This window comes from Gouania willdenowi, chromosome 17 (assembly GCF_900634775.1).
Source record: "Gouania willdenowi chromosome 17, fGouWil2.1, whole genome shotgun sequence".
Lineage (NCBI taxonomy): Eukaryota > Metazoa > Chordata > Actinopteri > Blenniiformes > Gobiesocidae > Gouania > Gouania willdenowi.
The window spans coordinates 8,074,332-8,090,629 of NC_041060.1; the positions used below are offsets into that span (position 1 = coordinate 8,074,332).

The 16,298-nt window shown below is 38.0% G+C and overlaps 1 protein-coding gene across 6 annotated transcripts in view; it reads right to left on the reverse strand.

Annotated features, from left to right (window-relative positions):
* The window catches only part of rasal2 (RAS protein activator like 2), a 106,920-nt gene that overhangs the window by 12,148 nt on the left and 78,474 nt on the right, over positions 1 to 16,298 (reverse strand). For all 6 annotated transcript variants that reach the window (XM_028473162.1, XM_028473163.1, XM_028473161.1 and 3 more), the window contains 4 exons: positions 5,929 to 6,082; positions 4,327 to 4,425; positions 2,495 to 3,049; positions 1,321 to 1,465 (listed from right to left, as the gene is read on the reverse strand). In XM_028473162.1, coding sequence (XP_028328963.1) covers positions 1,321 to 1,465; positions 2,495 to 3,049; positions 4,327 to 4,425; positions 5,929 to 6,082 — 953 coding nt within the window. The remainder of the gene's footprint in view (positions 1 to 1,320; positions 1,466 to 2,494; positions 3,050 to 4,326; positions 4,426 to 5,928; positions 6,083 to 16,298) is intronic.

The following is a 16,298-nucleotide window of genomic DNA, read 5'->3' on the forward strand; positions in this document are numbered from 1 at the left end:
CTGCTGAGTGTGATCATCTATTTTCAGATCTGAAGCTATAAATACATCAAACTTTTTTTTTTTGATTTTCAACTCCTTGAACTTTTTTGTTTCCAATAATAGAAGCGACGCAACGAAAGAGGTCTCTGGGCTGACATTAGCTGCTATTTTATTTTCAGCTATTTTTAGCCTTGTTTTCTTTTAAAAAACTAGAATCAGAGATAATAAAGCTAAACTGTAGAAACAATGGCTTTGTTCAAAATGGCACACTCTGTACTATACACTACAAACTCAATGAGTATATACTATCTACTATGTACTAAAAGTATGATTAGGATGATGGCCATTCCCACTGAAGTATACTTCCAAGTTTCCCAAGATGCATTTCGAACCTACAACAAAATAAAAAAAACTGAATCATACTGAGGCTAAATATCGCTGTTGATTCGCCACCTTTGAAAGTTCTGAAAACATTTTAAGAGAGAAAGTGACCAAGTAGAATATCAACATGTGCTCATTTGATCCATAAAAATCACATAGACACATATAAATCCCACATTTTCCATTGTGCTACTGACAAAACTTCCGGTTAACTTCAAAACGAGAGCCCAATTTACAAAAACATTAAATGACTCAAAAAAACACAAAATGACTTAAAAAATGAGAGATTTTTTACAAATTACTCCAAAAACACAGAAATGCACAACATCACTCTCAAATTAACAAAAACACACAAAATGAGAGCAGAAACACAAAAAAAAAACAACAAAAACAAAATTAAAGAAATACTTACAAAATGACAACAATTACACAAAATGACAACTAAAATACCCAGAATGATTAAAAAAACTAAGAAACACACAAAACCAGAGATATTTACAAATTATTCCAAAAACAACAGAAACACACAAAATGACACTAAATTACTGTAAAAATAACAAAAATACACAAAATGACAACAGAAACACACACAAAAACAAAAATAAATCACAAGGTTAAAGAAATATTTACTAATGGAAGACAAGAAGAGATGCTTTTATTTTGAAAAGGAGATGTTTGATTTTTAGCTTGAAGCTGGTCCCAGGATGATTTTATGTTCTGGTCGTAATGCATCATGGGGCGGTTGAGTATAACTAGTGTGCCCACCGTGCATACTTAAAAATTGTCCAGATATAGAAAACATCTGGGTATTTCTCGCTTACTCTTCAATGTACATACTCATTATGACGTCAGACTTAGTATGAGTAGTACGTTAGTATGACATTTCAAACACAGCCATTGACTACTTTAAAAATGCTGTATTACCAAACTATTGCAGTTGTGTATGTGTGAGAGACTCACCCAGTGCATCGTGTAAATACTTCTGTCCCACCAGTTTCAGGTATTCCTCAATGGCTTTAGTAGCCAACGTATTCTCCCTAAAGATCAGGACATCGTGGTCAGCACATCGATCCACCTCCGACATCACCAAGTCTGTCAGAAAGTCCTGAAATGGCAGGAAAAAAAGACAAGGATTAAAAAACAACCATCAACAAGTACCTACAAAAGCCATTTTAAGGTGAAGTTTAGCTCCTCTGTAGATTATTTGAACAAAGATGGGAGTGCATTTGTGTTTTTCTGGGATGTAGGATATCTATGAGCACACGTGTCAAACTAAAGGCCCGGGGGCCAAATCTGGCACTTTAGGGCATCCAATTTGGCCCGCCGCAGAAAGCAAGTCAGAGAAACCATGAATCCATCCTTCAGTTGTAGATATCTCCAAATAAATACACAATTTCAATGAAACTCCACTATATTAGCAGGGCTCACATGCTCCCTACTCTTATATCACATGATGGCAGTTATTATTCATCTCAAATTGTAAAAAGAACTCTCAATTTTTCCCAAATCCTGCAATTTTCTTCAAATTATTCCACAAGATTTGCCCAAATTACATAAAAATGTGTCACAAAATCAAATAAATTGAAAGTGAAAGGACTGGGACAGATATGTCACTTATTGCTTTGTTATTATATTATTCATATTTTACAATTTATTTATATGTGGAAATGTAAACTAGAGCAGCGATTCTTAACTGGTGGGTCGACACCCAAAAGTAGGATGCAGACCTGTACTGGGTGGGTCTCGGACAGTTGGTCAAAAATAAATAAATACTTAATGTCTCATGTTGGACTTTATTTTGAAAGAAACTTTTCTTTTGACAGGCATGTTGTGAAATGTATGTTGTACAGGAATATAAATAGATTTATGTTTTTAAAAAGAATATACATATATGTGTGTTTTCAACAGCTATTTTTAAAAAAAACTGAATTGGTTGAATTCTATAAAAAAAAGTGGGTCGCGATTTAATGTGGGTCCTAGGGTGAGTCCAGCAGAAAACACCTGAACTAGACCACAATAATGATTAAATTACTTATTTTCCCGCCTAAAATCTGTGGCCCATTTAAGATACACTGCTCCGTATTTGGCCCCTGAGCTAATATGAGTTTGACACCCGTGTCTCTGAGGTTCTGACCTTGGCCCGGCCCGTGCTCTGCAGGATGTGGACCAAAGCACAGGCCATCTCCTCCTTGTTCTTCACACTGATCACAGGCTCCAGCACCGAGCACAACATGGTGTAGTTGTTGGTTATGAACTCAGCAAATTCCTTGTACTGCTCCATGGGCAGAATGGAGATGGTCTGGAAGCGGGACTTGATGCGGATGGACGGACCGCCTCCTTTGGTCTTGCTGGTGGTGGGCGTGCTGATCGGGTACCACTTCTCCACAAACTGCCGCCCTGTCACACTCGACACCGAGATGTTGACCAGACCCACGTAGTTGTTCTTGTCCTTTTTCTTCTTCTTGTCCACGTCGCGGTAGATGTGCACCGTGATGCTGTGCATGGCGGGCAGATTGGAGAAGTCAAAGTACTCGCCCCAGAACAGGCTGTCGTGGCGGGTTTTGCTGGTGGTCCGGGCGTAAAGGACGTCATCCAGACACAACTCACAGAAGTACTTTTTCTTCGGCGGCAGATCTTTGGCTTCGATGATCCATAGTCGCAGCAGATTGTCAGTCCGTCGACAGTTGTCCTGCAAACACAAACAGGAAATGTAAAAAAAAAATAAAAATACAGGACACAAAGAATGAAAAGATGTGCAGCGGTGAACATAGATCACAGATAAAACAGAACAGCATCATCAGAGTTAATGCTTTTAAGATTTCATTATGAGAGAATTGAGCCTTCCTTCATTTTACAGAGAATTGATGTCTTTAATGTTGGCAGCAGCTCCACATAGAATGGGATTTCATCAACATAACTACTAATGCTGCACGATTAATCTATCCACAATCGCAAAATGAAAACATGCGATTATATAACTGCACAAAAGGCTGCGATTTGCAATTGAAATAGACAAGTGGGTCTGTCGTCTAGATTTCGTTTAATCATCGTGTTTATTTCTGGGATGCGTGTGTGTGTGGAGCCTGTTTGGTCATGTGACATTCCAGAGAGCTGAAGGGGATGGGGAGAGTGACCAATATGAATGACAAGGAGCATGACCTACCTCTACCCAGGACCTCGTTCCTGGGTAGAGTCCTAGATGGTGGGGTCCGTGTTTCAAGATCGGTCGGTGGTCGACATCGCAGAGTCGGTCCCCACCCTGTGTGTCGGGGCGCACTGAGTACAGACCGCTCCGGTCGACAGTCGCACCAGGGGGGAGGGGCCCACCGTAGAGCAGAGAGGGTGCAGTGAATCGGCGAGTTGGGAGCAGGGCAGCGCTGTAAAGCTTGCGGCCCCAGAGCTACTGTTTTTGTCTAAACTTATAGAGTTTCACTGTTTCTGTTTGCACGTTGAAGAAATGCCTTTATTTTCTGACTGTACTGTACAATTTGTTTTTTTTATATAGAAACCTTAAGTTTACAGTAATGCCAAGTTGCTCTGTTTGTCCTTTCCAAAAAGGCCTTTATTTTCTGACAGTACAGTACAATATTTGTTTTTTTTAAAATAAAAATACCTTAAGTTTACAGTAATGCTGCATTACTATTGTCTTTGCACTTTCTTTTACAGTAGAAAATAAATTGAAAACAGTACTGTAAAAGCTTTATTTTGTATTTAATTATACTTGTGTGTTTTAAGTTAAATGATTCATACTCTGTATGTTTGTTACTCAAGGAAGAAGTGTCATTACACCATTCGTTCAATTGCGATCACATTATTGTTTACCATAATTGGAATTGCAAAAATTCCACAAATCCTGCAGCGCTACAACAACAGCAGATCAAACACTTGACTTCCTGTGATTTGTTTAATCCACACATCATAAATCCTTGATGTAGAGCCAACGCTGACAGAGTGAGGATGGATCACCTTGTTGGGCTGAATCGTCCTCCTCAGATTTTCCATCCACTTGTCTCTCTCAGAGGCTGAAGTGCAGCTAAAACACTTGGTGCCACTTGAATATGTCACCTGGATGTGGAGAGGAAACAAAGGAGGGATTGAACGTCTCATAACATTTGGCCAGCGGCAGCGTAACCATAACCAGTAGTAACCAGTAGTAACCAGTAGTATAAAGTGAGATCAAGTTACTGTTTCAGCTCAGGTTCTACTGAACGCTGCCAGTCTATTTGTTAACATTCAGGTAAATTCTGACACTGTTGTTTTTATTCGGCTTTATTGTGTGTGTTAACATTGTTGAACTTCAGTCAGTGGATACTTCACTTTCATTTTGTCTTTTTTCTTTTTATTTAAATTTTAAATGAATACGTTAATAACTTTTTTCATCAAATTTACTTTGATCTCCTGACATGTTTCGACTGTCAGTTATCAGTCTTCCTCAGAGGCGTCTGCTGATCGCTTTGATGTGTCTTTTTGAGTTCTTTGTCAGGAGATCAAAGCAAATTTCCAGAAAAAAATCAAAGTTGTCTGAATAAATTAAACTTTAACATTTTTATCATGACTACTATAATGTAAATGCAGGGAAAGCTTTTTTATTTTTAATTAAATTGTCAACTAAATATAATTAAAAAAATTCATTCCATTCTTTGTGAATACAAATTACTAAACCAAACTAATCTCAACCTACAAATGCATAACAAAACAGCTAACGTAGCATCAATAAGCAGTAAATAAAATTTAAAAAACAAAACAAAAAAAACATACATTGTTGTTGTTACTTCCTAGGATAACTGAAGTCTTAGTGGAGTCAAACGTACGGTCTTTTGATACATATTTATTGCATTGTTTTGTTTGCAAACCACCTTTATAAGCATTTATAATTCCTGCAAATTCTTTTTGAATAATATGTTAAGGTTTCATTTATTCAGACAACTGTTTTTCAGGATATTTACTTTGATCTCCTGACATGTTTCGACTGTCAACTGCCAGTCTTCATCAGAGGCGTCTGCTGATCGCTTTGATGTTTCATTGACTTCCGTGTAATAATTTGAGAAACTTTCATTTTAGGGTTAAAAACAAATTTTGTCCTTCATGAAGTGTTGGGATCTTTCAGGAAAAAGGTAAAAGTCTTTAATTTCCTTAGATAAAGCTCTCTTATTTTCTTCGGCGATTATTTGATTTGATTTATATTGATGATCATAATTCTGAATAGTGTTGGTTCATTGAACATGACCAACATGATCTAAAATCCAGAAGAAAATATAAATGTACGGCACTTGATTTGCTATAATTTACGTCCCCCTGATATTTATGACCAAATGTAATGATAAAATATTTCCAACAAGTTATTTTTGAATAATGTGTTGAGGTTTCATTTATTCAGATGACTGAATAAATGAAATCTTAACATATCACCTTCATAGTGAGAGATGTCTTTAACAAAACACACACTGTTACTGTTGAGTAATATTTTCCTGTGTTTTTTTTGACTGAAGTCTCTTTTAAAACTCTATTCTGACTGCTGCCGATGATGATGATGAGGATGTATTTTTCCCATGTGGTCCCGTGTCTCACCTCAAAGCAGAACTCCTGTCCCAGGATGCTGCTGTGCAGAGGCTTGATGAACACGTCCTCCTCCATGCTTAGATCCAGAGCTTCCACTGCACTGCCTGGGCTCAGCAAAGACTCATGGGAGCCTGATTCCTTCAGCTTAGGAAGCCCACGAGATCTGCAGAGGACAGGGATAGAAAAAGTAGAGAGATCAGACTCAATTAATGAAACATCCAGTGATCTCCGGTTGCGCTTCTCACGTATCTTCTTAAAAATCAGGTAACTTTCTCCCTACAGCTGCCAAAAGTGAGCCGATACCTACGAAAAATAACCACAGAGCCAGGCGAGGGGCTCTCTCAGGAGCATCCGTCCCCCCGACTGCTAACGCCGTCCCATCCCAAAGCTCCAGCACACAGCAGAGGCGGCGTTTACAGTGCAGAGCGTCGCCTTTCTCAAAGCTACGCTGCATCAAGTAAACACGAGTCCTGGGACGGCCAATCGTATCAGCCCCAAGGGAGCGTTACCAAGGAAACCATGTGTGCCAGGAGAACGGGTGCTAGGTAGCTGGGTGTGACGCAGGGAGAAGCCGTTCAGGTGTTCGACTAGAGCTCGTCTCAGGAGGAAGTGATGGAAGCGAGACATTAAGAAACTAAGAAAGTTTAAAATAAACACGTCCAAAAGTAAAAAAAAAAAAAGAAGATTAAAAACCTTGAAATAAGTGTGTGGTAATGTATTTTGTCTCGCTTTCATGTATTAATATTTCAGTTTGTAACTTGAAAATTGTGACAGTGTGCACAGGTCAACAACCCAATCAATTAATCAGTTTCAACTTTAGAGGAACTCCTCAGGTTAGAAAATTACTTTTTAAAAAATCTAAATATATATATATATATATACATATATATATATATACATATATATATAAATATATATATAAAACGAACAAAAATAACCAAAAACCTTTCAGTCATTTAATTCAAAACTGCAGTTATCATGATCCAGGAAAGTAGCACCTGCTTTTACAAAATAATGTGATATTCATCTTCTATTCTTACTTTGACTGAACAGGAGGAAACATTTTACTGTTACACTAATATGTTTCAGGAAGTGTACTTTGACCTCCTGACATGTTTCGACTGTCAACTGCCAGTCTTCTTCAGAGGCATCTGCTGATTGCTTTAATGTTTCCTTGACTTCTGCGTAATAATTTCAGAAAGTTGATTTTGTCGTCTTTAAGAATAATATATTAGGGTTTCATTTATTCAGATAACAGTTTTAAGTACATTTCCTGAAAAACAATCATCTGAACAAATGAAACCTTAACATATTATTTAAAAAGAACAAAACGAACTTGCTGGAATTATTTTGCTGTTATATTTGGTAATAAATATCAGTGAGACATAAACTATAGCAAAACAAGTGTCGTACATTAACATTTTTTTCTGGATTTCAGATCATGTTGGTCATGTTGAATGAACGCTATGACGCTATTCAGAATTATGATCATCAATTTAAATAAAATCAAATAAACTTGAAAATTTTAAGAGAGTTTTATCTCAGGAAATTAAAGATTTTAACTTTTCTGATAAATCGCGACACTTTGTCAAGGACAAAATGTGTTCAATACTGTCTTTATACACTACATTATATAAAAAAATAAAAATATTATCCATTAGAATATTGATCTTTAAGTATTTCAACCCTTTAATTGAACGTTTGACCATTTGCGATCACGCAACAGTGAAAAGAAAAACAGTTCCGACCAAAAATGAGAAGCAGCTTTTTCAGACGATTAACTTCAGCTGAAGATTGAAACACTCATTAACTAGTGGTTCAGTTCTGGCTCAAAAACAAGTCATTTTGTTGGTGAAGACTTGATCTCTGAGGGATGAGGGTTGGCATTCTCCACGATCACACATGAAAACATTTTCTCACAATATTCTAACAGTGAATACAGTTAAATAAAGTTTCTCTGTGGTGGACTAGTGATCCATCACCTCTGGTAAGAATAAAAAAAGTACTGAACCTGATCAAAGCTGGTTTCACATGAAGAATACGGTGCACAGACACACACACACACGCACACACAAATTGCTGCTGCTGCTGAATCAGATGAGTTATGTAATCCTGGATTAGTGGGATCAGATTAACGTAGATGGTCTGACATGGCGCCCGTCTCAGTGACATCATAAACCGGTCATATTTGGTATAATGTGTGATTAAATGTTCATGTATCACATGCTAAGGCATGGGAAAGTCTGCTATATTAGCTTTGAGACTTTTCAAACAGCTTTAAGACTCTAAATCTGTTCAGATGAAGCCCTTCCCTATTTATGGACCAACGATAGTCAAAGGTGAACAAAGAAACTCAGAGCATGTACAAATAAAAGTGCTTCATCTGGTAAAGAACTGAAGCTACAGTAGTACGTGCTGCTCTGTTCCTTTTAAGATCATTGTCTTTCTAATTGACAGACAGTGTATTTATACAAATGCACACATGTGCATAAACGTAGAGCTAGAGTGCTTTAGGAAGGGTTGGTCCTCCTGCATTAGGACAGAAATCTGATCCACTATGCTGACAGAGGAAGAGGAGGAGGAAGCAAATATGATGCTCCAGTCACACACCCTCACTGAGAGAAGCATCCACTAGAAACAGAAATATAAAGACTGATAGAATTCTCCAATGCTCATTGTTTGGCATTAATCACTATTTCAAAACTTTAAATTAAACTTCATTTTGCTGTTCTGCAGTTGAGGATGATGATGTTTTTCCTGTACATTTGACAATCAAAAGTTCATTCAAAGACTGCAGAGAAGGAAAAGTCTCAACTTCTTCATTATGCAAAGTATGAAAAATGGCAACCTTTTTTAGCTCCTCTCAAACAAATCTCTTTCAATAAGGTTCTATGGCAGACATGGGCAACTGGCGGCCCGGGCACCACATGTGTCCGTGTCCCTAAGTATAATTTTTTGCCGCCCCCGAAACAAATCCCAGAAATTGTATTTCAAGAAGTTGGAAGGAATATGAAGCCCAACATAACTCCTAAAACACACAAATCAGCAGCAAAATGCACAAAAAAATTCCTAGAATACACAAAATGGCTCATAAAACATAAAATGATAACAAAGACAGACACAACAACCACTTAAACAAAATTACTACAAAGACACACAAACTGTTAAAAAATTACATAAAATGACAAGAAAATACAGAAAACATCAACAAAAATACAGAAAGTGACACCAAAAATGCACAAATCGACAAAAAAATGCAAAAAATGACAGAAAAATACACAAAATTACTACTAGAACACAAAAAATAACAAAAAACATACATAATGACTCCAAAAACATACAAAATGTCTAAAAACTGACAAAACATCAAAACCACAAAAAAAAAAGATAAATCATTTTTTTCCCCGTGTTAATGCTGACATAAATGTTGATCTGGCCCTCGGATCAGATGATAAAACCACAGTTTTGTGGCCCCTGCTGTGATACAGTTGCCTTTCTCTGATCTATGGACTGTACATGTAGAGCTACAACTAAACAATATTCATTTTTAGCAATAAAGTTTCAAATAAAGACACACCCATCAGCATGACTATTGAAAAAACAAACATCTTAATGATAATCTACTTTAGTCCTCTGTGCACGAATGACTCACTCGTTTCACAATAGCTTTTTTCCACATGTGTTGTTTTGGCTTGTTTAAAGTGACAGTAAGAAACTCCATCAAAAAAACAGAAAATCACACATTAAAGCTCCCCTGAAACACTACAAACTCTACAAAGTGAACATAAGTTGCATGGTCTACCAACATGCACTGAAACCACCGACACCGACCCACCTGAACCTCAAAGTTTTGGGGAGCTGAGAGTTTCGAGCTCTGCGAAGGAGAGACGATGACCCATCCATCAGCAGCTCTGAGTGTAGAGCCTCAGGGCTGACAGAGACGTTGAGTATGCATCATAGTGTGTGTGTGTTTGTGTAAAAGCATTATCCACTTGTCCAGCTGGCTGACATTCTGTCCACCATAAATCCGTGCAGTCCTGCTCTCTCTCTCTCTCTCTCTCTCTGACTGAGACCGTGACAGATGTGGAACACAGAACATGCCACATGTGTAAAGTTGGATGAATATCAACGATAATGGCGTGAGGTTTTTAGTAAAGTTCAATTCAAACAGGGAAATGGCCTAACAAATGTAGAACCAAAGGTTATAACAGGCAGCGTTGCAGAAGGCCTGAGGCTGACAACAAGATACAATTTTCCAATTAAGTGTTGTGTGTAGCAGACAGACGTCTACAACAAAGCAGGCCCTGGTACCGCTGGTTTAACTCTTTTCTTACTGGTCTACTTTTATTTTCACATTCAGTACAAAAATACTGTATGACTAGGGCTGTGCATTGCCACAAATCTGATGATACGATTCACGATTTGCATGTCACAATACAATATATCCTCATGTCAATTACAAATGTCAATTACAATTTCTTTCTTTTTTTTTTCAAACTTGCGAGAACAAGTAAATGGTAACTAACTGTAATCCATGTACTAATATTAAAAAAAACAAGTGGTATTTTTTTATCCAACTGTCAAAATAGATTTTTTTTTTTGTTAAAGTTTCCATTATCCATTAATGTAAAAGTGGGGTTCCACTCGGCTCATTTTTAGGCCCTACTTGTTTAGATTTTATTATAGTCATAGTCAAATATTGTGATTTAAGCATAAAATGTTCTCTTTTTTTATGTTAAACATTTGTCACTTTTTTTTTTTTAGAACTCAATTTTTATTAAGATTTATAACATTGTACAATACAATCACATTTATCACACTATATACTGTAAGTGCATGCCAATACTATACAGAAACTATTGTACAAATAATCAGACAAAATACATATATACCAGAACATAACAACAAAGACAAAACAAAAACAAACATCCACACTATGCTCATCTTTTTAAGATAGCAAATCCATCATGGGACTCCATCTTTTAATGAACAACTCTTTCTGAAGCCTCAGAGAATAAGTAATTTCTTCCATCCGATAAATTTCTCTCACCTTCTCAATCCAATTAGAATAAGTAGGTGGGTCCGACTGCAGCCACTTGATGGTGATACATTTGAGTGCAGCTGTCAGCAGAATTCTTAGCAGATATTTTCTGCTATTTCCTAAAAACCCATCAGGAATTGTACCTAAAATAGCCACTTGTGGCTCTCTAGAAAATGGTTGACCGAATACTGTGTTGAGGGCAGTGAAGACATTATTCCAAAAAGGACTAATCTTTGGACAAGTCCAAAAAATATGAGTATGACTCCCAAGCTCAGTACTACAATTTCGCCAACAAGTATCAGGATTTACTGGATTCATTTTTGAAGTTATTTCTGGTGTCCTGAAGTATCTTGTTAATATTTTCCATTTAAACTCTCTCCACGAACTGGAGTTGGTCACCAGGTGTGCTTCGGAGCAGATTTCATCCCACCTCTCCTCAGTAATTTCAGTGCCAATCTCAGCCTCCCACTTTATCCTTATATTAGATATATTGTTTGTATTCAAATTTAGAAAAGCCTTGTAAAAATGATTGATAGTCTTTAGAGGTTGATTACCTTGTTGTATTTTTATAAGAATAGCCTCAACAGGTGATGGTTCTAACACTTTTACCCATTCTTTATGTTTTGTCAAAAAGCTTCTTAATTGTAGATATCGAAAGAAATCCGAGGAGGGAAGCCGAAACTGACCCCTTAATTGTTCAAATGACTTCAAACAACCATTATGCACAAGATGATGGAGTTTGCTAAGACCAGAAGTTGACCAAGTTTTAAAGCCCCTATCGATGGTAGACGGGGCAAAGCCTTGGAGGGAAGAAACATCAGAAAGGGCTGAAATTTCTTTTGGCAAGCCAAACGACTGCTTTATTTTACGCCAGATCTTTAGTGTGATCATGGTCCATTCACCCATACGAATATCTTTAAATGGAATGTCAGAGAAAGGGAGAGCCTCTAACGGTCTGCTACACAAACTTTTTTCAATATCGAGCCAACGGGTATCAGACAAGTCCTGCATCCACACAATCAGGGGTCTCATTTGAGCTGCCCAAAAATAGTGTTTAAGATTAGGGACAGCAAGTCCCCCTCGAGATTTTGATACTTTTAGAGTTTGCCATTTGATCCTAGGTCGTTTGCATTGCCATATAAATTTGGAAAACATCTTGTCTACCTCATCAAAAACAGAATTTGGAATATTTATCGGCAGCATTTGAAAGAGGTATAAGAATCGTGGTAGCACATTCATACGAATACTTTCTATTCGACCTAAGAGAGATAGAGGCAGGGCTGTCCATCGTTCCAGGTCTTTTTTAATTTTCCCTATTATCACCTTGTAGTTTGTATTATACAGATCAATTAGTGATGGAGGAATTTGAATGCCCAAGTATTTAATACCATCTTTAGGCCATTTAAAGCCACTCTGGTCTTTAACGGTTTGTGATATATTTCCTACAATATCCATTGCCAGTGTTTTATCAATATTGACTTTATAGCCTGAAAGATAACCATAATTACTGATTAGGTCCTTAAGATGGGGAATTGTTGCTTTTGGATTGGAGATATATAATAGTATGTCATCAGCATAAATCGATAACTTATGTTGTTGACCATTTATTGAAAATCCCTGGATATCATTGTCGTCTCTAATTAACTGTGCTAAAGGTTCAATACTTATATTGAACAGCAGGGGCGACAGTGAGCAACCCTGACGACAGCCACGTTCCAGTGTGAATCTGTTAGACATTGTTCCATTCACTTTTACTGCAGCCAATGGGTTAGAATATAAAATCTGTATCCATTTAATGAAATTTGGGCCAAATTGAAATCTTTCCAGTGTGTGTCTTAAGTACTGCCAGGACACACGGTCGAATGCTTTTTGGGCATCTAGAGACAATATCATAGCTTCTTCTTGTTTCGTTTTTGAATAGGACATCAAATTCAAAAGCCTACGAACATTGTCCCCATAGTGTCTTCCTGTCATGAATCCTGTTTGGTCTGGATGTATCACCTCTGTAATAATTTTACTGAGACGTTTGGCTAATATCGCTGTAAGAATACGTAAGTCGGTGTTCAGTAATGATATTGGTCTGTAGGATTGACAAATTGTCGGATCTTTTCCCTCCTTATGTATTACAACAATTGAAGCATCATTCCAGGAAGGCGCCATGGTTTCGGTTTGCAATGCATGTTGGTAAGCCCTTAACAATAGGGGAGTCACTTTTTCCTTATATAGTTTATAGAATTCATTAATGAAGCCGTCTGGGCCTGGACTTTTATTACTTTTTAAATTTGATATCACCTGTTTAACTTCCTGTTCTTGGATTGGTTCATCTAATTGTGTTGCTAATGGTCCAGGGAGAGTTTTTATCTGGATACTCTTTAAAAAATCTGATATTAAATTGTCATCGTTACATGTGTCATTATTTTTATAAAGAGATTTATAAAAATTTGCAAAGCAGTCTGCAATTTGGCCTGGTTTAGTAATTATTTTTTGATCGCATTTTAATTTTTGGACTATGCTTGAAGACTGCTGTTTCTTAAGCCTAATCGCCAATAGTCTACTTGCCCTATTGCCATTTTCATAGTACTTTTGTTTAGTAAATCTTAAATTACCCTCTATTTTTTCAGTGACCAGGCTGTCAAGGTCTCTGCGTAATGATTTAAGCTCACTGAGCACATCCGCAGCTCGTGTCCTTTTATGTTGTTGTTCTAACAGACGTATACGGTTTTCCAATTCACACTGTCTAGCCTCTTTTTTCTTTTTCTTGGCACTCGCAAATGATATTATTCGACCTCTGATATAAGCCTTAGCACAATCCCACAAAATGAGGGGTGACATTCCAGGTGTAGTATTTATCTCCAAATAGGTCTCCAGTTCAGTGTTTATAAAATTACAGAATTCCTTATCATTTAAAAGTGAGGCATTCAATCTCCAGTGTTTAATTTTTGGTAACTGTCCCAAGTTCCATGTTACTACTAAAGGTGCATGATCAGATAGGGTAATTGGAAAAATTTCAGTGTTTTCTATTCTATGTAATTCAGTTTTAGAGGTGAAAAAAAGGTCTATTCTGGAGTATGATGAGTGCCTGTGTGAATAAAACGTAAAATCTCTCGTCCGAGGGAACTTATTTCTCCAGACATCTATTAGACCGAGTTCTGTTGAAAGTTGTTTTAAAGCTTTGCTCATTTGAGAGACAGGGCTTTTGGAGCTAGTCTGTCTATCAATGTGTGGCGACATGACACAATTAAAGTCCCCTCCTAACAGTAATATACCTGAGCTCTTTTGGAGCACAACATTGAAAATATTATGTATAAAGTTTGGCTCGTCCTCATTAGGAGCATAAATGTTGAAAAGGGAGACCAGTACACCATCAATAACTCCATTAACTAAAATATACCTCCCTTCTGGATCTTTATGAATGGTCAATGGAGTGAAATTCACCTGCCTATGCACTAAAATAGCAACACCTCTTTTCCTGCCAGACCGATGAGAGGAATAAAATACCTGGTTCGCCCAGGACCTCTTTAACTTGTCATGCTCAACATCAGACAGGTGTGTTTCCTGCAGGTATGCAATATGACAATTATACTTTTTTAACTGACCAAGAATTTTCTTTCGTTTTACAGGACTATGGATTCCTTTAATATTATAGCTTATTACTCTGAGAGCATCCATTTTTGAAAATTAAATAAAATCAGAGAGAGTTCCTTCAGTATAGTTATTCCTATACCAGCACAATGTTGTTTGCATAGTGTAACATAACAAAAAAAAACAAAAACAAAAAAACAAAAAACAAACAAAAAACAAACTAGAAACATGTACAAAAAAAGTATTTGCATTTTTTTCCCCTTTAAACGATCCCTGGGGAACAGTGGGATCTGAACAGGGACAACAACAAACAGTCTCACAAACCCCCTGAGCATGTATCCAAACAGCTTCCATTATTGTGTACAATAAAAGCGGATACGTTATGATTCAGGGTAAACGGCTGAGCGAGTGGTCCTGGCACCTCTAAACACGTGCGCGCACGCAATAGGTTGAACTACCTATAAATAACAATGTGTATAGTCCAGGCTCCTGCACAGTTTGTTGAAAATTAGACACATCTGAACATAGTAATCATACAGCGCTTTGCGTTACCTCGTGACAGTCACATGTCTTCATCTGCTGATTGAAGGATGTTTCCTTTAACATAGTCCATGGCTTCAGCAGCATCCACAAACTCCCTTTCCACGTTGTTGTGAGTAACGCGGAATTTTGCCGGAAAGACGATCCCGTAGCGAACTCCAGGTCTGTTGCGGAGCATCTTCCTGACATCGGTGAAGGCGGCCCGAGCTTTTACGACGCTGGAGGTGTAGTCCGGGAATATAGCGATGGGGTTAGCTTTGTAGACAAGTTTGCCTCCGCTGCTGCGTGCTCTCCTCAGGATGTCCGCGGCGTCTCTCTCACTGCTCAGTCTAGCGATGATGGCGCGCGGTTTTTCACCCGGCTTCCATTGAACCAGACCACGGTGGGAGCGCTCCACACACACCTCCCTGTCGAGCCGAAACACTTCTTTTAGGAGTGAGGAGACAGCCTCCGGTGTGCTGGATCCCTTGAGCTCAGCCACACCAATAATCCGGATATTACATCTTCTCATTCGCCCCTCTAAATCCTCACACTTGTCTTTAACCACCTTCATTTCTTTTTGGAGAGTAGACACAGTTCCTTGCATTGCCACCATCTCATCAGACCAGGTGGACATGCCATCCTCAACACTTCTGACGTTAGCTTTCACCTGCTCCAGCTCCGCTCGAATGGCGGCGGTGTTGCTGTTAATCTCGGTCTTTACGTCCTGTATTTCCCTTTTCAGTGATTCGAAATGGTCAGCCATGGCGTCTTTAATTTCTTGTTTGATAATGGTGGAAATATCCTGCCGTATGGAGACCAGGATGTCCGTTTTGATTGCCGTTGCGTCCATGCTATGCTTCGGAGGAGTAGCAGGCTTTGGCATCTCCTTCTCGGCGGTGCTGTTTGAACTTTTTCCCCCGGCTGCACTGGACCTTGTGTTCGACGAGGCCTCGTATTTAAACTTTCGCAGATTAGCGGCCATAAAAGCACCTATGACCAACTCTTTGATGTGTTGTCGATGGTAATACCATTTAAGGAGGTTTTAGAAAATAAATTGGTAACTTAAGTGTCCTTTAAGTATGAAATTTAAGCAGAAATGTGCAAGAGCTCTGAGCAGTGCGTCTTTACTCCATCGAGCTCGCTAGCGTCACTTTTTTGACCAATTACTTAGAACAATACATGACCAAACATTTAAAGTAATTCATTTCACACTGATAAAAGGGTTTTCATTCAA